Raw genomic sequence first — 27,639 nt, forward strand, 5'->3', positions numbered from 1 at the left:
GCCCGCGCAGGCCGCTCCCCGCGGGGGCGGCGAGGGGCGGCCCCGCCATGCCCCGCCGCCCCGCCCTGTAAGTGGCGGCCGGGCGGGAGGTATAGCGGTTCCTCAGGGAGGTGATGGAGGCGCCTCCCGTCTCCGCGGCGCCCTCCTTGGGCCAGGCCCTGGCCGGCAGCCGCGGCGCGGAGCGGCCCGGCTGCCCGCCGGCCTCGGCGCGCGGCGGCGGCGGCGGCGGCGAGGTCGAGGCGGCGGCGGCGCAGGTGCTGGTCATCAACACGGGCGGCACCATCAGCATGGTGCCCGACGACAAGGGTGAGGGCCGCGGGGCCTGCCCCGAGGCGCGCTCCGCAGCGCGGGTGCTCGGGGCTGCCGCGGCCGCTGCGCTCGCGGGCAGCGGCTCTTCCTCCGCGCCGCTCCCCGGCGGCGGTTACGGTTCAGCATCCCCCGAGCTGCCGTAGCTCGCAGCAGCCGGGCCGGAGGGACGCGCCGCCTGCCGCCGCGCCGCAGCGAGCCCTCGCCGGTGGCCGCCGCAGCGGCTTGGCTGGCGGCATCCCGGAAGCCGGCAGCGCCTTTCCTCAGCCGGCGCCTCTGCTCTCCCGCTCTGTCACACGCTGAAAATGAAACCGGTTAAACCTCCCGCTCGCGGCCTCTCCCCGGCCCTCCGAGAGCGCCCGCGCCCCCCGGCGCCGTCGCGCTGCTGCCGCTGCCGTACGCAGTGCTGGCCGGGGAGCGCGGGATTCTCGTACGGAAGAAGCTGGACGTGCCAGTCCCCCCACCCTAAGCGCTTGCTGTTTAAATCCAAAATTGGAGTCGGAGGCGTCTCAGTATACTGCCCGCGCTTTACCTGAAAGCTTCCTAGGTACCTACAGCTATAGGTTACTGTGTGGTTTCGGTACACCTAAACATGAACAGGTAGGCGCCTATCGTTCACCTGCCCGCCCCCATCCCCTGATCTAGAAGCTCCAGAATAGCACCTCAGTACCTCGAACTTAACTTGTTAAACGGGGAGTCTGAGGGATACCGGAAGGATCAGCCAGCTGCCATGTCAGGGGAGAAATATTTTTCAGACTGATCCGACTTGCTGCACGGTTGTGTGCTTGCCAGCGTTGGCACAAAGGGAGAGGGCGTAGCATTAGGTAGAGGGATAGCGTGGGGGTTATCGCACCTGTGAAGTGTAGCTGGAGGTAGATGTTCATCAAAATCAAACTGTTTTCCTTTGTACGCACCTGTTTGGTTTTCTTTCTTCACTTGGTAGGCTGTGGAGTACCCCAGGGTTTCCAGAGCGTGTCTTGCTATGCTGGCTGTTCAGAAATACAGGGGCTTCACATTACAACAGAATTTGAAGCCCCTGCTTAAAATAACATCTAGGCTACTCACTTGTAGGATTAAAACGCTTGGAGCTTCATATCAGAGCTTTCTAGATTGGACTTGTTTCAAGGCATAGATAGCCCTCCTTCTCTGAAGACTGGCTGGCTGATCTTGACTATTGTCTATTGACTATTCTGCTTTGTTTTCCATGGCTGTCATTTTGTGTTTGATCTGCTGAACAGGCAGATTCTGAAACATGACAATTTCAAGTTGTAAGAAAAATCTCTCTATATGTTTCAAATGACATGTAGTTACTTTCCTCTGTCTCTTTACGTGTGTCTTATACTCAAATCATTTCCTACTTTTAATGTCGTGGCTTCCCAAACACCTTATTTTAAGCAAATAAGTAAAAGCAGGGATAGAATTCTGCTGTGAATGAACTGCTTCACCTCTTCTGATCTCATGTGCCCTTTTTCTATCGCTTAGCAGTGTCAATCATTAAAGCATGTGCAAACAATCTAACAGTTGCAATCCAGTGATGCTGACTTGGTACGTCCTGATGAAGGTTTCAACCTGCGTTGTGTGCACAGATCTAGCAGCAGAGCAGCTAGAGTTCCTCTTTAAGAATATTTGGCAATGTTTAGTGTTCAAGACAGAAGCTAGTGAAAGGTCATGGGAAAGGCAGCATTATTTAAAGGTAAAACCAATAGATGCTCATTTCTTTTACTGTAGAATCAATGGATGGAAAATGCTTATTTAGAACCTTACCTAGAACTGTAACTGTTTTATTTCAAACAAGGTAAGTAAAAGTCACTTTCCTGAATAGTGTTATACCTTTTAGAGCAGCTCAAACCAACAGGAGCAAACTAGGCTTCTACCTAACCAATTTTCATCTAGGCATAGAAGCTTTTCTGCGGTCTTTGCAGTTGCTGAAGAAAATAGTTTAGTTTTTAAATTGTGACAGTCATGATGGGCCTAATGTTTTCTGCAAGGAATATGTTGATGTGCAAAACTGCCCCCTACATGTGTGTGCTAGACTGATAGACTGGCAAATAACTGGCTGATGCAGTAAAAAATGGGTAGCGTACAACCTTTTTCTGCTTGAACCTACGTATATCACCTCAGAAATCTCAAAACACTGCTATGACAAAAATGAATACTTTGGAAAACACTTTACATCCTGCTTCTCTATAGTAACAACTCTATTCTGCCTTAACAGAATGTAGTTGTTACTTTTGGGAGTTGGCACCCTAGGTGTATACCCTGTTTGTAATGATATTCCTACGTGAAAACTGTTTTGGCAAAGTTCTTTAGTTTCGTCAGTATAGAGTTTGCTTGGATTGGGGGTGATGGTTTCAGTATGCTGAAGTTCAGTGTGCTCCATCTCCCCAGCTCTTAGGGTTTCTTGGGTGTAGAGCCCCACTGACATGGTTATCTTGGACTCTTTCAGCTCCCCATTCTCTGCACCAGCACAGGTTAGAGGATATCTTTATTGGTATGTAGCTATAGCTGAATTGCCTATAGCACTGGAGTGAAAATCAGAGTCCTCACTGCGTAGATGAGACTGAGCCATGCTTGTTCTTGTCCATAGTTATGGTCTTTGCTCTTCTGCCTTTGTCCATCCACTTTGTGATGCAAGGGGTGGCTAGCTAAGAAGGGAAAGAACAGAAGTTGATGGCATTTCAGCAAGTAGCATGGCCTGCCTCTTCCCTGCAGGGGTCAAGTTGCTTCAACTACTCCGTTAACAAGTTTGGCTCCCAAAAGATGTTGTACATGCATAATAAAGTAGAACTGTTCTTAAGACATTTGCACTTGAGTTCTCCTATTTCTGCTCATTGAAGCCATAAAGCAGAAATCACTGCTAAACATGGATGCATATAGAGGACTGATAGGTCATAAGTTAGTCATCTTGCATACATCTGTAGAATGTCTTGCAAAAAAAAGGTTTAAGTTCAGTGTTAGCAATTCCAGAAAAAATCCTGCTGAATTTGTGATTAAGAGAAGAGATGGGGAACTACTATTTAGAAAGGATTTAAGAATATTAATGAACATCATTAATCATTAACGGTTCTTAGAGCAAATACAAAAATATAAACAGTCAATCTAATCCTTTGTCTGTATTCAGATCAAGATGAGCATTGAACAAACAAAAAAAAAATCAAAAAAACCCTTGAAAGTGTTGGCTGTGCTTCAGAGCTGGAATGATTCTATGCCCAAGCACAGTAGAAGTGCCCCTTTGTGACTAAGCTAGGAGCATCCTTAATAGGAAAAGCAGGGTTAGTAACTGAATGAACGAAACATCCAAAGCTTGAGGGCATGTTAAGTGTATTTTGTAAAATGAAGTGTTCTGGCAGGTATCCAAACAAAGCTACTCAAATGCTGGTGCTGTCCAGTGAGGAAGTTGGCTGTGAAAAAGCCTGCTACTTCATTTAAGGCAAACCAGGAGAGAGATTATGCAGTTCTTATGGACTTTCCATCTGCTTGGAAAGTAAACAGACCCCAAGCAAAGAGTGCATGGAGCCACATCAAGTAGTACCATCTCTGCTTCTCTATACTTTGGTGTATTTTAAATAACAAACTTTACTGTTAAAAGGTGAAACAAAAATATTGTAGATGCTTAACTTGTGTGTGAATTATGTTGCAGCAAACAGAAGAATTAGGAAGTTGAAGACAATTACCTAGCTTACTTATTTATTATTATTGTTTACTTAGCAACAAGTAACTAGTATTAGCAGAAGTTGAATAATGAGGTTTGAGAACTTGTTTTCATCTGAACAGGTTGTATAAAATACATTCATTGATACTAAACTGAGCAGTAATGCCAGCAGAGCCTTGAAGTTCAGAAAAGAAGTTCCTTTGATGGAAAATACTTGAATGAAGGATGTATCAAATAGTCAGACTTAAGAAAAACAGAGAGGCTTTTGACTCTGGACATTAGAGCTGTTGCTGTCTTGCCTGCATCAGGATATTAGTAGATGAAATCTTTGCTCAGCTGAGGAAAAAACTAACTATTTGCAAATGAAAAAAATGACTGGAAAACTGTAGCTCAATATAATATTATAATTGGAATATTGCTGACCTGAAAACTCCTTATGTACTATTGTCATGTACACACACAGGAACTACTAAAGCTTGAGATTAGCCAAATTCCATTTCACTAAGTTTAGACTGTGAATGAACAACACTCTTGGCTAATCACAGTAGATGTAATGCAGAGATTTTGTTTATCCTATGAATATCAAAGCAGTTGAAAGTTTCACAGAGATTCACAGAGGAACTCAGTTCTATGATATTGAGTATTGTAACATCAAAAATTTAGGAACCTTTCTGTCTTGTAGGCATCTGGGTTCCCTTTAAAATACCTGGTTGCAACCAGAGCATCTGCAATGTGATCAGCATTGAATGAACTTCCTTAGGCTTGTTAAAGCCCCAGCCATCCTTAGGGCCACCACAGCAAGGAGTAAGAAGACAACAAAGCGGGGAGAGGGTGAACAGGACTTAAGATGTGCCCATACTCTGGCCTTTTTCTCTTCACTAGCCTAGGTGCCTTCTCAGGCTGTTGTCAGGTGAGATGTCCAGTCCTAAACCTGCTCGTGGGAAGTACATATCCCAGAGCTGGTGATTAGGGCATTTATAACTTAAAACACTATTCTGAGAAGTTGATGTTTCTCTGTCTTTGTATAGATCTCCATCTATATTTGTTAATGCTCAATACCTGTTACGGGATTTGTTTTAGTTTTCTTTTTTTTTTTCCCTCTTTGTAATTGCTATTGCTCTTGACGGTGAGGTACTACCTGCAGCTTTCCAATACAGTTGGGCTAATACTTCACTGTTCCTGCCAATACGACTCTAGGCTAAGAAGCTTAATAAAAGATTTCACATACCTTTATAGTACAAAGCAATGTTTGTTGGTTTTTCACCACTAACTGGAGAGTAGCTGCGGAAATGGGAAAGAGAAGGACAGCTTTGTGCTACAGCTGCAAAAATTGACCTCCTGCCCCCACCGCTGACAATATTTGCATACAGGCAACAGTTAGAAATAAACATAAATTTTTGATGCAAAGGAAATTCGTGATATTATTTCTCCTAAATAAAGGGTTTCCTTCCATTTCAAGTCAAGAAAGGAGTAACTGCACAGAGATGTATTAGTTATATTCTATTTTCATGTTCTCATACTACTGATAGAGTGTTTAATTTGGAAGGATGAGCAAATAGTTGCGTAACTTCGCTTCTGTTCTTATTGTGTTGGTCACTTTTTCCCCCAGTCTGCTTGTTTATTTACTTCATTTTCTCCTTATTTTTAAGGACTCACTCCTGAGGCCAATAAGTTAGTAAAAAGCTTGAAAAACATGCCACAGCTGCATGATGAAGCATATGCCCAGGAAAAAAAGCTGTATGATTTCCATGAATATCCAGATAAGACATTGGTGCTCCCGTAAGTACATTCTCCTTTGAGAGAGGGAGGGTTGGGAAGTGTTCTGTTAATTTTCAAAAAATTAAATCTCCAACCATTAATGTGAGTATTCCAGTATAAGATTAGCAAAAATGTTTAAAAGGACTTGAAAAAAACTACCATGTCTGGCGCTATTTGCAATGAAGTGTTATATAGCTGCTTGAAAAATAACTTTTAAAGTAGGCAACAAGTAAACATTCTAGGCAGCTTAGTCTTGCATTTTTTCTGTTTCTGAATGTTAACTTGCTGCTGTGCAGACATACAAATATTCCGTAGAAACTAAGAAAACTTTATATACAGCTCTGTGTAAATTATCTCTGGCATAGGTCTGGAAAAGTAGCAGCTAATTAATGCATCCATGAATAAGCCCCATGCTTTAATTCTGCAGGCCTTCTGTTTTTAGAAAACCATAAAAGCTGATTGTCTTTCCCAAATTTATGCAACATTATGATAATAAGTGATGAGCTTATAATTAATCTGCATTGCTTCTTAACTGTTGGGCAATGATTAATAAGCTTATAGGTTTTATTTAGAGGGCAGTATGCTAATTTGAGATATTCCCCAGCTGTGATGAATGACTGTACCCCTGTAAACATGTTAACATTGCACAAAGGATGATTTTACACAGTCGTTCAAAAATAAATGGGACTATAGCTGTTCTGCTGTAAGAGTAAATATAGATATTCCTTAATCTTAAAGGAGAAAAATGAGGACATACAAACAAAATGTAAGGTTTGTTAACTTCTTTCTATTTTGTATTCAGATCTCTCTGTTAAGCTTTTAAAAGTAAGCACTTAAAAGAGTAAGGGAAAAAAGAAATAGTCTCCCAGTGGAGTACTATTGATGTGAACATAAAATCTAAGTTAAATATGATGGTTATAGTAAGAAAAATGGAGATTTGTTACAATACTTTTCATATATCTGAATAACTTAAAAACTTTAGAGGATTTCAAATATAATAAAACTGCACTAGTATACCCATTTAGGTCCTGAGTATATGTCTCCTAGCGTATATTCTATAAAGAACAAAAACACCTTAAGACAATCATTCAGATCAAGAGCTTATTGAAGTTAAAGAAGAGGAAAAAAGCTTGTTTTTCTAGCACAACTAAGTGCCATGTAGGGAGGTTAGTCATGGCAACTTGCCATTTTCTCTTTCGTACTAGTTGAGTGATATTTTAACTAGGCAGTTGAGAAACATTATATGTTTCTGAAGAGAGAGGAGTCTTTTGTAAACTTTGTAGAGCTGTGTAATAACCTCAGTACAATGAAAAAAAGATACAAACTTATCATCTATTTTCAGGGAGATGCATCAAAAGTGGTGGACTAGGCTGGTTTGGAATTTCATATTTTTATTTAAGCAGCACAGCCTCAGGGGAGTTTTCTTTTCACAGTTTTTCAACTGATGTCCAAAGCTGCTCTTAGTGTGCATGAATATGCTATCCAACAAGGCATTTTTCTTTGTGAAACCTAACCTCTTAGCTACAGTATGTGAGGTGGTTATGAATGAAAACTCTATCCGCGCTCTCTCTGCTGTAAGCATTTATCTTATAGGCCTCATAGGAGGAATGGATCTGCAGATTTTATCAGCTGATGAATTGATAATTGACTCACTTTTGCATACTTTATATTGCTATTTGTGTATACAAAAATAGCAAGTAGGAAAATATGCTATTGCAAATGCTATGGGAAGGTAATCATCTTCGTTTCCTGTGTTCTAAACACCTTATTTCAGGAACTTTCTTTTACACATTCATACAGCATGCAGTGGCCAGCATACAGCTTTTGGCTGTTTTCCAGTATAAATGTTGAAGTATCTGTCACAGTTATTCATATAGACTGTTGCAGCTGACAGTTAACTTTCTGTGATCCGCAAGCAGTGGGAAAGCACTGCGAATGCACTGAAGATTGCCCTATTAAACATGCTCCTGGATGTCTTTGTTTGGAAGACAAAATAGGAAGGGCAGAGCTGGTTCTTGCTGGTCCCATGTTTCTTGTTTATTAGATACTTGTTTGCTATTGCGTTGCTATATAGAAACATATTTGTTTCTATATAGCAATGTTGTGAAAATATTCCACCTGTTAAGTAAATCTCTGTTTTTCAGTGTTTTAAAAATGCTTTTGTTTCTTGTCATTTTAACCTTGTAATTCACTTTTTATGTAGGTAACTTAGGTTTAGAGACATCAGTCTTAGCTTTAAACTTCAGCAAACCTTCCCTCACTTCCAGTCTGAAAGCCTCCTTTGAGTGTCCAGACATACTTAGGTTTTGGTCTCCATCTGCTGGGCTACATACTGCCTGGTGTTTGAAAGTGTTATGTTCCTAGGCCCATCAGGTGTTTCCTGACTCATTGCAGGCCCATCCTATTGCTTAACTGACCTCTTTTTCTTAAAATGAGTTGCTTTGTCTTGCCTTTATTGTACTCAAAGCAGTCATCTCCAAGCTCTGAAGGTTGCATTTCTTCAGTGGCCAGTGTTCGTGAATTGTTTATAGTCCTGGAGCCTCTGTTTTCAACCTATGCCAACCTATTTTATGATTTTTGCTGTTATCACACAGTTAAACATCGTAACAAGAGGCAGCCAGTACCAAGTTTCAGTTCATACAGCCGGCTTTCATAATAAGGCGGCAGGAAGCCTGGTAGGCTGGGACTGGGGCTTTACAAAGTTAGCCTGTTGCTAGCAAAGGCAGTAAGGTTTTTACTGGGTCTCTAGGCAATAGTTACCTTCTCCTGAAAGTCTTAACTAACCAATGGAGCCTCTGCTGAAATCTGAAGTCAGAGAAACTGATGAGGGTGGATCTTGTAAAAACCACGGAAGTGAAGGTCGGTCATAAGATTCTTAAGAGAAGATACTCTGCCTGTCAGGGTATTTATATTTATCAAAACATTAAAAAGTTGCAGCTCTTCTGTTGACCCCCTATATGCATTGGGAGTTTCATAGACCCCTCTCATTAATTTGTGAAGCGTTTTTTAAACCTTAAGTCTTAGTATTGGCTTTTGTTAGAACTCAGTTCCAAATTGTTAGGATTTAGCTAAGTTAGTCTGGGTTCCACTTTTCCACTTTTGTTTTTGACAACTGCCCCCACCCATCTCATTCCAAATTCTAAGTCTGTTAACTTTAGGAATTTGTGCTTAAAACCGCATCAGACCATGAGTTTCTAAACTTGGAGCTTAATGTTCCAAATTTAGCAGCAGTTTTGCAGTGGTAGGGAGTAGTAGTGGGGAAAGAAGGGTAAAAACTACCGATTCAGTGAAATAGTCAGAAGTGATGAGCTAGTGTTAGCTCTAAGAGTGAAACTTTTTTCAATTCTCTCTCTTCATAGTGTCTCTAAGCAAAACAAAAGAATTATCTACACAATCCTGGAGCTCTCACCATTACTTGATTCTTCCAACATGACTCCAGAGGACTGGGCCAAAATTGCAAGGAAACTTGAGGTACAATGGTGTGGCAAGAGATTTCATTTTGCTACTTACACAAAACAGCAGTATATCCAGTATATTTAGCAAAATAAAACAATCCAGTAGTTTATGGTTATATATCTATTTATTAAAAATATAAATGTTATGTAGGATGTTACACCCAGCTTAAGTGAGTATTATACATGTAAGATTGCAGGAAATTTTTTTCCTTCTGAAATATTACAAACTTATTAAAATTATAGAGTTCTTCCACTGATAAGCCATATCATAATTTTGTAAAAGAAAATAAATTTAAAAATTAAAAATAAAGTGTGTAATATGTAGCTAGAATTGTTTTAAAGTGTTTACTTATATTCACTGTCCAGAAATGTTGAATAAAATCCATAGATGTAGGTGACTTAATTGAAAGTTGCTTAGTTACACAGCATTTGACTGTGCAAATATCTTAATTATTACTATTACTATGTACTGTTAACATTGAAAATAATTTCACATTTTTATGCCTCTCTTTAGATACAGACTGACTTGACTAGCTTTCGCGTTGCAGCTGGTAGAAAAAAATGCTATTATTGTTAGGTTCCCAACACTGGGAAATGTTCAAAGCCCTAGATGTTTCTATATGTGTAGGCAAGCTCTAGGTTAAAAATCATCACTTCTCTGCTTCTGTCCCCACATCTGAACTTACCTGTGTGATTTTAAGGAAGCAGAAGTATGAAACATTTAAAATACTTCACACCAGGAATTCATATGGAGATCTTAAGAAGTAAACCTAGTAAGATACTGCTCTTCTACTCCTGCTTGCTCTATGATGATGGGCTTTATAGTGTAAATTTCCTCCTTCACCTAAGGGTGCAAGCATACACCAACAGTGTAATAGTGTTGGGAATACTGCTGAAGATCACATAATAGTCTTACGGCTTTGAGTCCTCTAATCCTGAAACCACCAAACAAGGGACAATTCTCCTGTAAAATGCATCTTACAAGGGCTGAAGAAGAGACGAAGCTGGTATATTGGTTTATTCTCTAGAATGCAGCAGGGGTACAGCTGGGAGCAGGCCAGGGCTGAGACTGATTCAAACATGAAGAAGACAATGCCATGATGAACAGGAGTCTTAACTTATTTTCTTAATTGCACATTAGTTTTATTACAACTTCTGTTCTCAAAAAAATGGTTCTTTCTCATACGCAGAATCCAACTTCTCTATGTGTACAAATAGATATCCAGTGTATGTAATCCAAGTGGAAAGTGCTGAGAAAGGGAAAAATAAAAAACCCTTGACTTTCTGACATCTGTAGGCACTGCCACTCTGTGTTCATTTTAGACACTTACTTGGCAAAGCAGAGTTGTCCAGAAGATTTTTCAGACTGAAACATTCACAGATGCTTGTGTGGGGTTTCTGCCTAATTCCCTGCCTGATATTTTATATTATGAAGTTTAAGCCAAGCTATGTTCTGTCTCATTGAATAAAGTTCATAAGGTTGAAAATATTCATGAAGCATACTGATTGACTCAGAAAGGACAAGTGGCTATTTTTCAGATGGCTGCCCTTGAAACTTGCTTATCGCGTTACTGCACTGGTGAATAACTACAGCATACTGAAATTTTGCATCACACACTATAGTTTGGCTTACAGAAAGATCTTGCAACACTGACTATTATCCTGCTGACTAACCTGCTAGAAATAAGCTGAAAATCCCCAAAGCTTTCAGTTGATAGCAATATATAGGGGCAAGTATTATCAGTGAAAAAATAGAAAAAGGACAAGTAGAAATCTGAAGGTAGGTTTGGAGGTGACCTTATTGTCAGAAGATGCCAAGAGAATGTGCCTATTGTAGCATTAGAAATATAATTAAATAGAAATCTGGCTTAATACCATGGAGAAAACCTTTTTTTCCATCTGGCACTTTGCATATTATCTTAGACTTCTGTGCAGTCCTTTCCATGTTAGTAAATGAAAAGTGCTAGTAAAAGCCATCATTGTCTCTTATTACAATGTTTACTATGTGCCTCACTTAAAATAGAGGAATCAGATCCTCTTTCCTCCAAAAGCTAGCGGATAACTTCATTCCAACAGGATGAATAGTGCCATTCATGACTTTGCATTAAAAGTTATATGTAGATTGATCTTATTATAAAATTCCTTTTTCCATTTGTATACATCTGATGATCTAAGGGACTGTTCAAAAAACAGCAGCAAGTGCATGTGCCTTGACTGTGAACAGGCACAGTTCACAGGCCTATTCTGTACTCTCTGCTGAAGAAGTCACTTACTGCAACAGAAGGGCTGACTTCTGAACAGAAGAGGGCACTCGTACACTGGCAATTTGCCTGCCTGCCAACTGGATTAAATGGACTGTTTTTTCTGTATGTTATGATAGCTTTGGTTTGCCTAATCTGTTCCTGTAAATGGTGTAATCCCTAAAGTAAAAGCAGTAACAAGAAATCAGACTATATGACTAATTTGCATATGTTAACATTCCTGTTTAAAGCCATTGCTAAGCTTTTCTTAATTAGCAGTCTTCTGGTTTAAAAATGCTGCATTAATATGTATACATAGAAGAATCTCTTTGACTGTTCCATAATTAGAATTACTAGCTCTAGTGCTTATTGTCCGATTAACCCTTAATTATATTTAAACTGAATATATGGATAACTCTGAGAGGAATTATGCTTATAGTACTTCTTTAAAGTGTTACACTGCTACTTGTATCAGTAAAAATAATGCAGTATGCACCTCACTTACTAATGCCACTGTGTTGGTTTAATAATATGAAAAATGTCTCTCCTTCTCCAGGAGCACTATGAAAAGTATGATGGCTTTGTGATTCTTCATGGTACTGATACAATGGCCTATACAGCGTCAGCCTTATCCTTCATGTTTGAGAACTTGGGCAAAACTGTCGTTGTGACAGGCTCTCAGGTAATGTTGAAGTTGAGGTCAGAAGCCTCATTTTCTGTTTTTATATGCAGAACTACAGTAGTATCCTGCAGATCACTATGTGCTTTAGTAATGCAGTGTGACCATGGTGAATGGTCACAGTGCTGATAAAAATTAGTGACAATTGCTGGGCTCACCAGCTGAGGATACACCCCATAATTTTATCATTAGTGACTTTAAAAATCTGTACCAAATTCGACCAGTGGTTCATTATGGCTGGGGCCAGATGCTTCAGAGAAAGATATAAGAGCCTGTCTTTGGCCATTGTGTAATGATCTGTTTATATGAGAAGCATCTTTCCAGCCTCAGGTGGCTGCTGATTGTTACTTGTCTTTTTTTTTTTTTTTTTTTTTTTTTTTCCCTTTTAAAGCCTTGAAGCATGCAGTCGTATTACTTAAGCAGTTGTTACTCTGTCTTATGTTATTCCTTGTTCTTTGGTATCTCCTATCTTTGTTGCGTTCTTCATCTTTTTTTTTTGTAATTTCTAAACATTATGTGCATTTTTGATCATTCCTGTTCCACAACACATCTAACATGGTCTGTTTCTTTCACTCTAAAGACTAGATTTATTAGTTTTCTTTCCTTTAGCTGGAGATCAGACTTTTGCATATTGTCTAAGGGGGAGGGGTTGTCATACTAGAACAGCTTGCTTAAGCGTAAAATACAGCTCTAATCACAAAAGAGAGATGAAACATCGCACTGTAACATTCCCCTCCCTCCCCCTTTTTCATAACTTCCCTTTCACATGTGGTCTATTTGAAGTCAAAATACAAAAGTCTAGGAAGAAATAGACTCCCACTTACTGTCTTGACATTGGGCAGTCTGGTTGTAGTACATCATATTCAAGGTTCTACTTTCTTTTGCTCTATTTTTTTGGAGATCTGCCTGACATATAATCCAGCAACAGAGCATGTGATTTTTTTTTTCATTGTTGAAAGGAGCTCTGTCTCTCTGTTAATAAAAAGGCAATCTAAAAAAGCACGGAAGTCATCGCTGCTTCACTCAGCAGACCAGATTTCTGTTTTTAATCTTGTCCTTTACTGTCAGTAGTAACCTGCTGGTTCAGTTTTTGTATTCTGTGAGGAAAGATGGTGCAAGAGAGCCATTCTGAAGCCCATCATGAGGATTCTGTATGAACCAAGGCTGTTGTTTTTTCTATGTACAATCACTTCTCCATGCACAAACACTTAAACTGAGTACACCTGCTTTTGATTCTTGGTATTTTTCCTGAATCAATCTCTACCTCTAAAAACAATTGCTCATTCATACTCATCTCTGTATTATTCTTTAAGTACTCAATTATAAAAGTGTGTTAAGCACAGAGGGAAACCCTACCATCTGCTTCAGTAAGGTAAACTTTATTTGTCATTAATTATTGTTACATAAATTATTGATATATTTGTATTGCATAAGTTGGACTCTCTCTTCTGCTGTGTAGGCTTCACATAAGGGACAGGATTTAATTTCAGTCTCTGCTCTTCAGGTGCCCCTGTACGAGTTGAGGAATGACGGCCGAGCCAACCTACTGGGAGCACTGCTCTTTGCTGGGCAGTTCGTGATTCCTGAGGTCTGTTTGCCTGTGAAAACTATCTCAGAAGCTGCTTTCTTCCTCTAGCTAGAATACATACTTAGGTACTCAGAATTTCTGATAGGTAGTAAAGAATTGCACTTAAAAAGGAAAAAAATGGATTCCACTGAGGTAACAGACCCTTGCATGACAAAGCACATGACTTTTTTTCATAATCCATACACCATTTTTCCTACATACAATCTATAAAGACTAACAAGTCTGAAATGCAGGTTGCAGCAGACTTGAAATTCCTTTGCAAACATGTGGGATCTGAAACACTTAAGTCAGTTTTTGAAGTGGAAGTTACTTTGAAGTTTGAAAGTTGCTCTAGAACTGATAGCAGCATCTTCTAGTTCTGGTTCCTGAAGACTGAAGTGCTGAGGATGAGAAACATAAAAGACATGGGAGTATCTGCATGCTTTTAGCACCCTGCCTTTAAAATATGGTGGCACTGCATAGGCCCAGAGCCTGAGAGAAAACCGTTCAGATTACACCTCATTCCAGTTCTGTCTGTGCTCAGACAGCCAGTTCTGTGTAGGATAACAGCAAGAGCTGGCTGGCCAAGACCTTCAGAACTAACAACTTTGAAATATCTTTTTTCCTTCAAATTCCACTTGAGACACTGTAAAGGGATTTGAGAAGAGGACTAGTTTTAAATATTTGATGACTCTTAAAAATTATCATCCATTTTCACTGGGCCTTTTTTAAGGTTTTGAACTGTGAATTTAGGTATAACTGATGAACTTATTAAAAAGTCCACATTGCTTTTTTCCTCTGTCCCTAAAGTGGACTTAAGCAAACTTACAGTCTCCTAGACTGCACCTCATGAGAGGATTACAAAACTAGTAAGCTCTTAACTTGTTTTTTTCTTATATTCTTAAACCAATGTGTGACAGATGTGCCAATTCTTTTTAAAAGTGTAAGGGTTGTAAACATCTAGTAGCCTCTGAGTTGCTTTAAAGGTTTAGAAAACACTTTATAAAGGACAGACTGCAGTATTTATCTACTGAATCTTTTAATTACTGGCTTATTCATAGACCTGTTTCTTTACTTGTCTTGCAGGTGTGCCTGTATTTTTATAATAAACTGTACAGGGGAAATAGGGTGACTAAGGTGGATGCTGAGAGTTTCAATGCCTTTTCCTCACCTAACCTGCCTCCACTTGCAAATGCTGAGGTTGATATTAAAAGTAAGCAACATCATCTCTTAAGCCTTGTAATTTGTGCCACATGCAATAGAACTCTAGATGAATGGAATGCTTGCTTATATAGCTGAAAGACTGTTTTTAAACATTGATATATATTTAAAGCCTTGTATCTTGCCTCCACCTCATGTGTACTGAAACTGTTTAAATATTAATAAGACTTTATAAATTTGTGATTCAGCTGCATTTATCTACTCTGGACAGATATGAGCTAGGCTGACTTTGACTAAACATTCAGATTTACCAGAGGGAATGTTGCCCCTGTGTCATGAAAATGCTTGCTCTGAGGACAAAAATGAGGGAGTGGGTAGGACTAAAAGAACAAAGAGTTTAATCCAATTAATGGCCATGCTGAGCTCTGAAATCAGGCAAAAGACTCATGGCAGAGTATATGCAGCTTCAAAAAGCCTATGTTGGATGCATATAGTTTTGTAAAAGGCTGTACTGGATATTTAGGACCTGTCTGAATTGGGAACATACTGAAAATAGCAGATTTAGGATATGTTCTGTGTGAGGTGTTTTTTCCTGACTTACTCAGACTTCCTACAATTTCTGTGATTCTGTTCCTTAAGGAAGGGGAAAACCTTTTTAAAAGTTGCATGAAGATTATAGTATCTGTTTACAAAGTCATTAACACATTGATGTCTGTTCTTGAATAAATGACAGCCTTTCTTCATAGAGGGAAGGAGAGATACACATTTGGAATCTGGCCAAGTGAGGAGTTACCAAAACCCTACTAAAGGACAGTTTTAAAAAATACAAGTTATGCAAGTTGCTCTTGGATAGCCTAAGTATGTTTGAAAGGACTAGGTCTAGATGACAAACTCCAATATTACTTAAAACTATAGAGCTAGACCTCCTAAGTAACGCTTATTTGATGTTCCCACATTTGTGGTGGAGGATTGCAAATAGAGAAGTAAGGGGTCTGTTCTTCTTTTGCCTCCAAGTTTAGATTCTCACAAGTAAAAACAAATTAAATTTCAGCCTAGTGCCTAGAGAACGCTCACTTCATAGAGTCATAGAATCGGTAAGGTTGGAAGATGATCTCTCTGGAGATCATCTAGTCCAACCCCCCTGCTCAAGCAGGGTCACCTAGAGCATGTTAGACAGGGTTGCGTCCAGGTGGACCTTGAATATCTCCAGAGAAGGAGACTTCACAACCTCTCTGGGCACTGTTCCAGTGCTCTGTCACTCTCATAGTGAAGAAATTCCTCCTCATATTTAGGTGGAACTTCCTGTGCTTCAATTTCTGCCCACTGCCTCTTGTCCTGTCACATGGGACAACTCAAGAGAGTTTGTCCCCATCCCCTTGACACCCTCCCTTCAGGTACTTGTACACATTGATAAGATCCCCCCTCAGTCTTCTCTTCTGCAGGCTGAAGAGGCCCAGCTCTCGTGCCGTTCCTCATAGGGCAGATGCTCCAGCCTTCACTTATTTCTTATTAAATGGTGAAGAATAAAAATACCCACAAAAGATTTAGAAGCTCTTAGGTTGACTGCTGTCTCTTCAAGAAGTTACTTTGTTTTTCCAAGCAAAAGATTTTAATCTAAATATTCCTCACCTCATAAGGGGTAAGGAAAAAATACATTAATGTTTGTGCCTATTACTGTAGCATCTGTACAAGTTGGGGCAGGGGGAGGGAGGGCAATAGCAAGGGGTTCCCAAATTCTGCTGGGTGCCATTAGTGGCTGTAGGAACTCTAGCCCTATGCCATGCAGCATGCCATTCTGAATAACATCTCTTCCTACAGAGGCATCCTGCAATTTTGAAAATTAAGCTTAGCACTTTTAGCACCTAATAGTGGGAGTCACTTAGCAAAGTTCCAGGATCAAAATGCTGTGTTGTAGGAGTCATACAAACTGAGGAAACTTGTTAAATACTGTAGCAGTCAGTAAGACATCTCTTAGGTAGAGAGTGTGCCACTATGACTGTCTTAGGTGGAGAGTGTGCCACTATGACTGTTGCAATAAATTGGGGAAAGTCTTCTTTCTTGGGTTTTTATGAACTATATCAAATCGAGTATAAATAAATAGTTTTCTAAATGATCAGTAATGAAATGGAGCTGCAAATAGCATACTACTTCTCTCTTGCATTTGAATGATCTGTTTTATGATTACTTGTGTATAGTAGCAAAATGAGAAAGTTATTAAGTACTTCCCTTGGCCCATATTGTGTCTCGTATCTTTTCAATGGAATGCCCCAATGAGATCAGTGAGGATTTCTGATTTAAAAATTGATGGTGTGATAGGCTCTATTCTTATTTGTTTCAGTTGATTACCCTGTTTGGGTAGCATCATTTATCCAAGACAACAGTGTCTTGGATTGTATTGAATGATTCTTTCATTTTGAAAAAACATTGTTATAGAATGAGCAGTCTACTAGTGCTACTTTATTTTGTCCAAAATAATTGTTTGAAACATAGCTGTCTTCACTGAGTCTCTTCTTACAATCTTTGTTTGAAGCTTTCAGGGAGACAAGGAATTGCTTGAGGCTTTTATAAACAATCCAAACAAATCTAGCATCTTTAACTTTTTAATGACTTTATATAGTAAGTCTTAATCTTCCTGCAGATGAGACTGACTCTTGCTGCTTCAGCATTATCTCAGGCAGTCTGACAATGCCAGACTGGAGCAGGCCACGTGCAGAAACTCTTCCTTGGGCTCCCCAGTTCTAACAGAACTGGGATTGAAAGTTGTAGAGAAACTGATGGTGAAGAGATGACAGGAGTGGGCAGTGTAGTGGGGTAAGAACTCAGGATCACAGACTGGTACATAAGAATGAGAAGAAGAAATGAGAAGAGGAGCTGGAGACAGGAGAGCAGCTCAGTCCTCTTCCCTTCCCCTTCCTAGCTGTTTCTCTCTTCTTCATATTTTATCTCCCTTTTTCATCCCTTTCCCCGTTCAGATGAGGGTCCTGGTGGATTTCTGATCCCATAAACTAGATGGGTTCTCAGCCAGGTCCTTAGCTGTTTAAGCAACACCTAAGAGTCCCATTATCAAGTTTTAGACCAGCAAGGGTGTCAGTTTTCTTAAGACTTTGAATTCAGCATAGGAAACTCTTGCAAGAAGTGGTGTAAAATCCTAGTAAACTCCTCAGGTGAGTAACACAGTGTTAATAGTAGACACTTTTGCAGCAGGATCAGAAAACTGTATATGAAATAATGAACTATATAGGAATATTCAAACATATTTTTTAAATCTTAAAGGTTATCAAATAAAAGGCCTTGCCTTATTTCTCTCATGTTTTGACAAGGAGAGAGACAAAGGAGGTCTGATTCGCTTGAATTGTGTAAAGAGTCTCAGTATGTTTCATAACTGATTAGTCTCCTCAGTTCTCTGTTGTCTTAATGAAGCAAATATGAAATTTGCTTTGTTACCATAGCTGGACTTTCTTTATCATACATGCATGTAACTTCTGAGAGTGCTGCACATGTACAGAATTGAATGATTAGAAACATAACTTTTGTAGGGGAAAAAAAGATTCCATACAGCTGTGTGCACAGATTTATTTGGTACTGCAGCAGCAGGTTAGAAGGCCTTTTTAGGCCCAGCAGTCTCGCTAGAGGGAAGCTATTAGTCACTGGCTAGTTCTGTGTCTTGGTTGACAGTTCTAGTTATTTATAGTAAAAAGTCCAAGTCATTTATATATTAATGCAAATGCCAGCTCTGTTCACTGAAGTAGTTTGGGAAGTAGGCGGGAAGTTGGAAGTAGGCATGTTGATTCTTGCAATGAGACCATTCAATTTAAATATTCGTTTCAAAAAGTGTCAATTGTTTTATAATAAACTACTGAAAAGGGGGTCTATGTTTGTTTGCCTCTTTTAGGAATTTCCACCCATAGGTTGGTCTGTGCTCCCCACCCCTTGGCTGTCGCCATGAATTCTAATGAACACTGGGGGAGCTTATGTAGTGGTACGACTTGCCTGTAGCCTTGCAGAAAAGGATGAGGAGAAAGTGTTGCTGTTTGTCTGCAGCTCTGCAATCATGAAAAGCTGTATTTCCTGTTTGATTTCATAACTTGGAGTTCAGTCACCACTCCTAAGGGAGGTGTTGCTCTTAGTTACAGCACTCTTATAATGAGTTGAAACCTGTACTGTGGCACAGGCACTGGTTTAAAAAAGTTTTTTCTGCTTTATAGACTGTTTCAGGATTATTTTTTTAAGTTAGGTTGATTTCTCCCCCCCCCCCCCCCCACTTTCCCTATCACCATATGTCTGTGTGAAAATAACACTGAATAAGATAAGGAAATTATCTTTTCTTTTTCTTTAGTGAAAAATAGTTAGGTTATTTCCTTACTAGCTACCTATTTGGCCCTGAAATATGAAGGCACTTGTGCGTTTTCTTAGGGCTGGGTGAACATAGATGAAAACTGCCTCCCCAGGGACTGCAAAGTAGCTTCTTTTCCCATCCCTTTACCCCAGTAAGGCTCATAGACTTCAAAGGACTCAAACCCTAAAAAGTTTACTTTATGCCTTAGATATATACTTCTCTTTCCAATTTGTTCTCTGAGCTGTGATTTTAAGAGCTCCAGTGTTTAGGAGAGAGGGGGAGATTGGGAGTAGCAGAGAGTCATTTCTGTGATTTTTTTTATGTTTGAAAAAATAAACCAGATATGTTAGTATCTTAAATGCAGAATCTTTGAATAACACAATCTTTCCTATTTCAAGACACTTTGGACACAGTATGTAAATAACAATTACCTCTCTATTTTATGTACATTGCTTTAAGAGCTTTCTGTTTTCCATGGAAGACCAATACCTAGTTATGCTTGTTCCTCAGGTTTTTGTCCATATTTATATAATGCAGTACACTATATCAATTAAACTCTTTACAAGCACAGCCTATCCAAGTCAGGATGGTTTACTGTTTTCTGTGTTGGGCCAAATACAAATACCCCTCACTAGTCACTTTTATCCCTATGATAAAAAGCTGTTCTGAACAACAGTATGTGGAGTTTTTTGTACTTCACCTATTTCTATATGAGTTTCTTGCTTAAGACTGTTAAGAATTCTTAAAACTTTTTTTTTTTTTTTGCTTTAACAAAAAGATTGCTGTGCATTAGGATCAGAGACTGTAGGATAACTGATTGATTCAGTAGAATAAAGATGCCTGAACTTAGCTATACCATGTAAATATTCTACATTTTGGAGGGATGTAATCTTTGAGACAGAGGGTGGAAAGGGTGTGTTTTCTGTCCTGCATAAGTCTCTGTCTCACTTAGAACAATTCTGAATAACTCTTAGATAAATTTGGGCTTTTATGTATATTCATTTTTCTTTGCCTCTTGCATCACACTGGCTTTTTCAAACTTTTTGTCTGGTGGAAAGCTCGCACCTGTAGAAATTATGCTGCCCTCATCACTGCATTTATCATCTGCAATACAGAGCACTTTATGTAGAGTGACAGGATTCACAACCAAAATAATTTTAACTCAAGGATAATCTTTAGTCCTTTCTCAACATAGTTTGGAATTGGCATCACAGTACTCTGAATGCATTGCATATATCTTGAAGATGATGTGTTATTTGATAGAGTATACTCCCAGAGTACAGGTATAGGCCTCATTTCTGAACCTATCCTCTGATTTCTCCCCTCAGTCTTCTGCTTTTGGCAGTATTTTCTCAATGATCCATGCCAAGATAGATTTCCTCAGTTCATTCTTCAAGTCTGTTACAGAGATGCTAGTAGTTGCCAAACTTTGTAGTATGCATTTGTGAAGTCTTGGCAGGGACTCATAGCTTATGGAGGATAAAGGAAAGAAATCCTTGATACAATTTTATTGCTGTCTCTGCTCATAGAGGAGGCTGCTTTTAAAGAATTAAAGAATTAATCTGTTTGTTAGAAGGTTGAAAGGACTGGGTTTATTGCCAAACACTGTCTCTTAAAAAGCAGTGCTGATTGAATGAAGATGGTTAGCCTGACATATGGACCTCAAGCAGAGCAAATGCATTGCTTTTTGCACCCACCCAGGTACCTCCTGCCAGTCCCTAACTTGCTCCGGAAAGCTTATGGAGGCCTTCTGGAGCGACTTGGCCAGCTACTAGATCCAGCCAGGTGATTTCAGAACTGTGTTGGCCAGCTTCCCACGGAGAAACTACAGAAACAGACTATGTTTCTATTCTCCCTTTCCCAGAGCAGTAGGAATGCATTTGCTGAAGTTTGTTTGCTGAGATAAACACAGTGCCAAGCCAACTGCTTGTGAACCATTTTACAGCTTATGGTTCACGTATTTATTCATATAAGTCCCAGGGTTTAAAATAAGTATTTTTTCAGAAAGCACATAAAGAACCTCTACTCGCGGTAGGGCACCATGACAGGAAAGGAAACTTCAGAATTGTCTTATAGAGGGTTGTTATTTTTTGTCCTGACTTTGTGTAGTGTAGTTTTTAGTTTCTCTGGTAATAAAGCAAAAGAGCAGGCTTCAATGCAGGCTCTTAATGTTCTCTGATTTTCTTGCAAATGCCTGTCTGCTGATGGCAAGAGATTGCAATAGTAATTGGTGTGAGTAACTCTTCACATGGCTGAGAGCAACTCAGTATTATGCACTTAGATCTTCTATCTGTTCTTGCTGCTTGAGGTTTTATCCTAAGCTAAAAAGCTTAAATCTTGATGGGGAAACAGGTAGCCTTACAGTGTGGACTGCTTTCATTGAAACATGATGCTCTGAGCTGTTGGCTATCATTTGTTAAACCTCTACCACAGCCTTCTAGTTGTTGTCAGAACTACCAGCACTGTGCTTTTGCATTGGAGCAGTAAGGTTTTGAAATCAATAATGCATGACTTGGCTTCTAATAATGCAACACAACAAACTATTAGTTAAACAGCTGGCTTCTGGCTCTAAATGTATAATCGGAGTTAATTGAATCCTTGCTATTTTATTTAATCATTAGTAACTACGTAATAAACTCTGGAGGTGATTAGTGGCTACAGTAACTGCATTTGTCTTTATTATGACATTCAGAACTTGTCATATCTTTTATGTTTGAGAAGATGAAGATCTGATCTCTAAGCATTAATTCAGGTTGATATCGGTCCAATTACAAAACAGTGAAGTTCTGATCAGTGTGTGACAAGTAAATGTCTCACTTATGGCAGAGCTGCATAGTGTTCTGCTGGCTGAGGCTTCTGAGCACTCTGAATTGGGAAATTTGGTACTAGCGGGACGTGTTCAACAGTGTGAACTGGTCAGGTCTTGTAGTCAAACGCTTTTCCCAACTATGAGATTTCTCTTGGAGAGGTTATAATATGGGTATATAGCTTTGTATCTGATAGATCATCCTGTTCACTAGTGGAAACTGAACTGCCTATTTTGGAGGTCTTTGCTATAAAATACTATTAAATTGAAGCAAGTATACTTGTTGAATATCTCTGGGAAGTGAACTAGAGCAAAAATATTGATGAATAATGCTGATTTATGTTGGAATCTAAGTTATTTTGGAAATAAAGGTAAAACAACACAGCTGACCCTAACTTGGATATGGCCTGAAAACACATATTTCTGTGGCATTTAATAAATAAGGTGTAAATAAGATAATGCTGTAAGTGCAACGGGCTACAAGAGTACTTCATATTATGTTTTTGATACTAAATCAGGAAGGCCATTTCTTTTTAACAGTAAACTGGGATACAGTGTGGAGAGCCAATACCAAAAAGAAATTTCGAGTTCACACCAATATGAACAGGAATGTTGGGCTTCTGCGAATCTTCCCAGGAATCACTGCTGCTGCTGTAAGTGTCAGCACTTAATTTTTTGGAAGTGAATGAAATGATGCTCAAAACACTTGTTTACTTAGCCAAAGTTTGGAAGCTGCAGTGTGGTTTTTTGGAGGGAAGGGAAGGTATCTTGTCTTCTGATAAGCATTTTCTAATACCAGGGTATTCAAAGACTATTTTTACGTCACAAACTATTGACAAAATCTGAACAGCCTGGGCCTTGGAACTGAAAATTAATTTCTTACCAGTGCTAATAATAGGTCAAGTGTACTTTTCTAAACAGGTACAAGCTACAGTGACCAGGGGAGTGCTTTCTTGCTGCACACTGAAGCATATTACTAAATATCTTGCCAAAGTACGCACAGGATAGTGGGGGGAGAGAGGGCATGGAGGTGACTGGCTTTTTTTACAACTAATGCTTCTTTCTCAAAGTTAAGTTCCACTCACACCGGTGGTTAGGATGACCCCCTGTATTGATACAGATCTGAAGATGATAACTAATATTTTGTTGCTCTGAGCCTTTAGAAAAAGTTTTGCAGAACTGTGGTTTTATGTAGTTTGTGTCTTTTTAAATTTTTTGTTCTTATATCAGTTCCATTAAAGTGACAGGTCTTGCATGGCTGTTGCCATCTTAAATTGAATCCAGTAGTTTAAGCAGCATTCCTCAATTATATCTGCATTCTTTTTAGGTGAATATGAACAGATGGAAAAGCGGGGGGGGGGGGGGGGGGGGGGCGGTATACTTGTTTAAAAAAAAACTCCAACTGCATAGTTAGCCTCATGGGGGATTACAGTGTATTGAATATAGCATATGTGATGACCAAAGAAACATCTAGGTTGTCTAAAGTAAATCTTTTTAGAAAGAGAACTTTGCTAGGCATCCTCTCACAGTGAGATACAATAGCTACCTTATTGACTAGTGAACTAGTACCTCCTTTTTTCTCTGCCGTGAATTAAATGAATTGTTTCTTGGGTTAAAAAAATGGAGGCTTCATTGCAATACTCTTTTGTGAAAAGTGAGAAGCTATCTCCCTTAGTAAGCCAGATGTTTATTGGCAAAACTCCTATTTGCTGAAGTAATGAATTTGGACAGGTGTGGGAGTGGGGGTTCTAATTTCAATTAATGAATTATTTTGTATTTATTTAGTAAGTGTAAATCTAGCCTTTTGTTCCACCATGGTGCAACAGTATAGCCTGTTAATGGCACTTAAACAACAGCATTCTTTTTCACACTGGGATCAGACTGTAGAAAATACTTTATTTTAAAATCTATCCCTCTAGGAATTTTAAAGGAAGTTAAAGAATGAAATTCTCATTTTTGTAAGCTTATTCTACAGTCTCAGTTATTGCAAATGAGGAGCAAGATTCTAATAGGAATAGAATTTTTTTAAAAACTCTGTGCCATGTATGAAAGTGTTAATGTGATTTAAACACATCCTTTGGCTTTCTTTCCTATTTTGTTTTTAAACAGGTAAAAGCATTTCTTCAGCCTCCAACTGAGGGCATTGTACTTGAAACTTATGGAAGTGGCAATGCCCCAAATAACAGAGAAGACTTGCTGGAAGAACTGAAGAAAGCAACTGAACGAAAAGTGGTGATTCTAAACTGTACCCAGTGTTTACGAGGGTGTGTTACAAATGTCTATGCTACAGGGCAGGTGAGGGCTGTGCAGTAATTTCAGATTCTACTGCTGTGTAAAAGAAACATTTCACTAATGGTTGTGTACTTTAGTAACCAGATTTTTTAGACCATCAAGATACTGCTTATAAAATAATCATATCAGAAAAAGCTTAAGCTGGAAGGATTTAAATATCTGTCTGCAAATAATATCTTGTTACTCCTAACCTGAGTAGTCTAAATAGTCAGCTCGAATCCCAATTTACTTATTGCTGGCTCCTGTTTGTGCAGCACTCCAGGATACCATTGCATTATATTGTTAATATGCCTCCCAAAGGGATGCCTCTGAGCTAGAAGCCAACTTGTGGGTCAGATGATCAAACAAAGTAATATCTGATAGGCCAACAGTTATTTATTTACAGTATAAGAACATCAAGAAAGCCTTCAAATCCAAGCAATGTTCCAAATGCCCACATTTATTTAACTGGAAGTGCATCTGAATTTGGTGAGAGATTGGGAGAACAGCTTCTAAGAAAGCATCTGTCTTTGTTTTGCCAAATGAAAATCAGTTGTTTTTAATCATGAAGGCTAGCTTAAAGCAGACTTTATGTAGATACTCTTAATATTCAGGCTTTTTATAGTGAATTTCTTAATTTTGTATTAAGACGTGACATCACTGAGACTAATAAGAGCTCAAAGCCGTATGAGAGTATGTGTTGCATGTGGTAGTGTGAAGGAAGCTGATTTAACTCATCCTTATGAAAAGGCATTAAATATCCAAAAAGCACTGCCAGAGAGTGACTCATCCCCCTGTTTTAGACACCTGTTTTTCTTGGGAGCAATCACCTGACTGGCAGAGCTAGCTCTTCATTGACTGTAAGGTGAACTTAGATCCTCTAGACTGGTGCTGAAACCTGCCTATTTTAACACTGTTTTTGATGCAGCTTTAGAAGATATTTGCTTCAAGAACATGTAATCTGCTGTTTTGAGCAGAAAGGGAAGGAGTTTTAAGAGTTTGGTTTCACTCCTTCAGTATTTGAATGTTACATTTTCTGTTATGGGCTGTCTATTGAGAGTAGGTTAAATTTTTCTCTAACTTAAGGGGTGGGGGGTTCTTTGAGAAGTAATTCCATGATCTGTAGCAAATGCAATAGGAATACATAGATTGTATAGAACCATTCACGCAGAAAGAAGAAAGTAGTTGACTCAATAAAAGACATGAAGTTTGTTTTTGCAAAGCAATATGAAAATGAGTCCTAACTTTCGTGTGATCTCCTACTTAAAAAGAACGGCTAAAATGTTTGGGAGAAACAAAACTCTTTTGTACATGCTGATTAAAAGATTCTTCAAACAGACACCTCTAAAAATGGCTTTTTGCACTCTGATCCAGTGTGTTGGTATGTTTAAAAGATTCTGGTCAGGTCACTAGCATGGTCACTTACACACTAACCCTGTGTAAGACTATGTGGAAAAGTGTTCATATTTTATGTGGAGCATGTATTGTATTGCTTCATCATCCATTAAAGGAGGTTGTCTGTTTTCTTGGCATCTCTTGAGGAAAATAATGGCAAAGCTAGATCCTACTTCATGCTTTTTCTTTCATTCACTTTCATATGGAACTGCTATATACAGGAAGTATCATGAATGGATGATAGAAACTCTCTGTAATGTTAGCTTTACTTTGTTTTTTTTTCATTAAATAAAGCCCTTTACAGGTCTTTGCATATAGGCAGGCCATTTTTTATTCATTCAAGTTAGTCAGGTGGCTCAGCTGAGTCTGTGGTTTCCCTTGAAGTGCTTGTTTCAGTTAGCTGAGTGTCTGGCCTCTGATCTATCTACACAGCAGAAAGTTGTAACTGAAGGGACTTTAGGTGTAGGAAGGAAACTGGGAAATCCCTTCGTCCTCCTTTTTCCCAAGACCATTGAAAAAACCCTAAATGTTCCTTGGTTCTAAACGCTGGCTAGCTCTCCATTTCGTTCCTTCTCTGAGGTATTTTGCAATGAGACTTTTAAAAAGTCAGATGTCAGTCTGGGGCTCTCAGAGGTAGTTAATGAACTGATTAGGGCACTATATCTTGCTAAAATATTAGTTATTAGTTAAGCCACGTCAAATTTCAAAACTGCGATTTATATACAAGGAATTTAAAAACAAATCTGTGTAAGGAACCTACTGCAAGATGCTTCACTTTGAGGCATCATGTTATAGTAAACATGATGGTCTGTGATTTAGAGAAGCGTGAGCGTCTGCCCTGGTACGAGTCTCTGGGACAGGAGATCTGAGGTCTCCTTTGTCTTTGCTGCCTTGCTTACTGTGCTCTTATAGCACTTGCTGGCCATCGCAAAGATGATTGGCTAATTTCTGCCTTCTGCTTTTGTTCAGATTTTTTTTTAACTATTGAAATGATAAGTTAAAAAGATTACATCATCTTTTGTAGTGGTTTCTATTCAGACCAGTGTAAATTGCGTATTTCAGTTGTATGTTCTAAATCATATACTGCTAATGCAACCTGGAAAGATGTGAAAACACTCCTGCTGTGAGCACACTGCAGTGCTGGCATTCATCCAAAGTAATATCCCGTAAAAGAATGGTAAATACATCTGTGAGAGAACAGCCTATTTGGCAACGTTTGGAATGCCACTGGGTTAAAACAGAATAACTGCAGCTTTTCAGTAAAAGTAATCTGACAGCTCTGCGGATACCTGATATGGACCTGTAATCTTCCCATTTTAGCATAGGTAAATGACCGTGGCAAGTGTTTGGTTAAATACTTTTCAACGTTATTACATGAAAAGGAATTTAAAATACAAGTCATCTTTGTTCAACTATTTCTAGTATATTTCAGGTATTTGATAACTAAAATTACAAAAATTATGGTTGAAAAGGGGTAAGACTCAGTGGAAGAATGGCTGTATATTGTATTCTGTGTGGTTCCCTCTCATTCATGTACATTTTTTGTGTGCACACGTATTTCTGAGTGCTATGCTAATTGGAGTCATTATTCCTTTTTATTCAGGCTCTTGCTGATGTTGGAATAATTCCTGGAGGTGATATGACACCAGAGGCAGCCCTAACTAAACTGTCATACACACTCAGCAAGAGTGAGCTTAGCTGGGAGAAGAAGAGGCAGGTAAATACTCAGTGTGACCTTGAAAGGCTTTAACTTTCTCATCTACTGTGCTAGCTTCTGACTAGCTGAATGGCTTGAGCTTCTCCTTTGCATTTAAAGGCAATTGATTCCAGAGCCGTAATGTGAATGTCATATGCTTTTTTCTTATGGAAAATGCTGTTAGACAAATAAATATATGGAGATTGGGAGAGAAGAAATTTCTCTGCATGAATCAGTTGAAGACCGCAACCCATCTTTTAACTGGAATGGTCTATCTTGGACATCTCTGCTAAAAAGCTGTATGTGAAAATTCATAG

The 27,639-nt window shown here is 39.1% G+C and overlaps 1 protein-coding gene across 1 annotated transcript in view; it reads left to right on the forward strand.

Moving 5' to 3' along the window:
- Window positions 1-233: 233 nt before the first annotated feature.
- ASPG (asparaginase) overlaps window positions 234-27,639 on the forward strand; it is a gene marked incomplete at its 5' end in the record, with an annotated part of 47,364 nt that continues 19,958 nt past the window's right edge. The window contains 9 exons of the mRNA XM_062577701.1: window positions 234-306; window positions 5,608-5,737; window positions 9,076-9,187; window positions 11,968-12,093; window positions 13,595-13,678; window positions 14,744-14,870; window positions 22,501-22,613; window positions 24,070-24,255; window positions 27,230-27,343. Of these exons, the coding sequence (XP_062433685.1) occupies window positions 234-306; window positions 5,608-5,737; window positions 9,076-9,187; window positions 11,968-12,093; window positions 13,595-13,678; window positions 14,744-14,870; window positions 22,501-22,613; window positions 24,070-24,255; window positions 27,230-27,343 (1,065 nt within the window). The remainder of the gene's footprint in view (window positions 307-5,607; window positions 5,738-9,075; window positions 9,188-11,967; window positions 12,094-13,594; window positions 13,679-14,743; window positions 14,871-22,500; window positions 22,614-24,069; window positions 24,256-27,229; window positions 27,344-27,639) is intronic.

This window comes from Rhea pennata, chromosome 5 (assembly GCF_028389875.1).
Source record: "Rhea pennata isolate bPtePen1 chromosome 5, bPtePen1.pri, whole genome shotgun sequence".
NCBI classification, from domain to species: domain Eukaryota; kingdom Metazoa; phylum Chordata; class Aves; order Rheiformes; family Rheidae; genus Rhea; species Rhea pennata.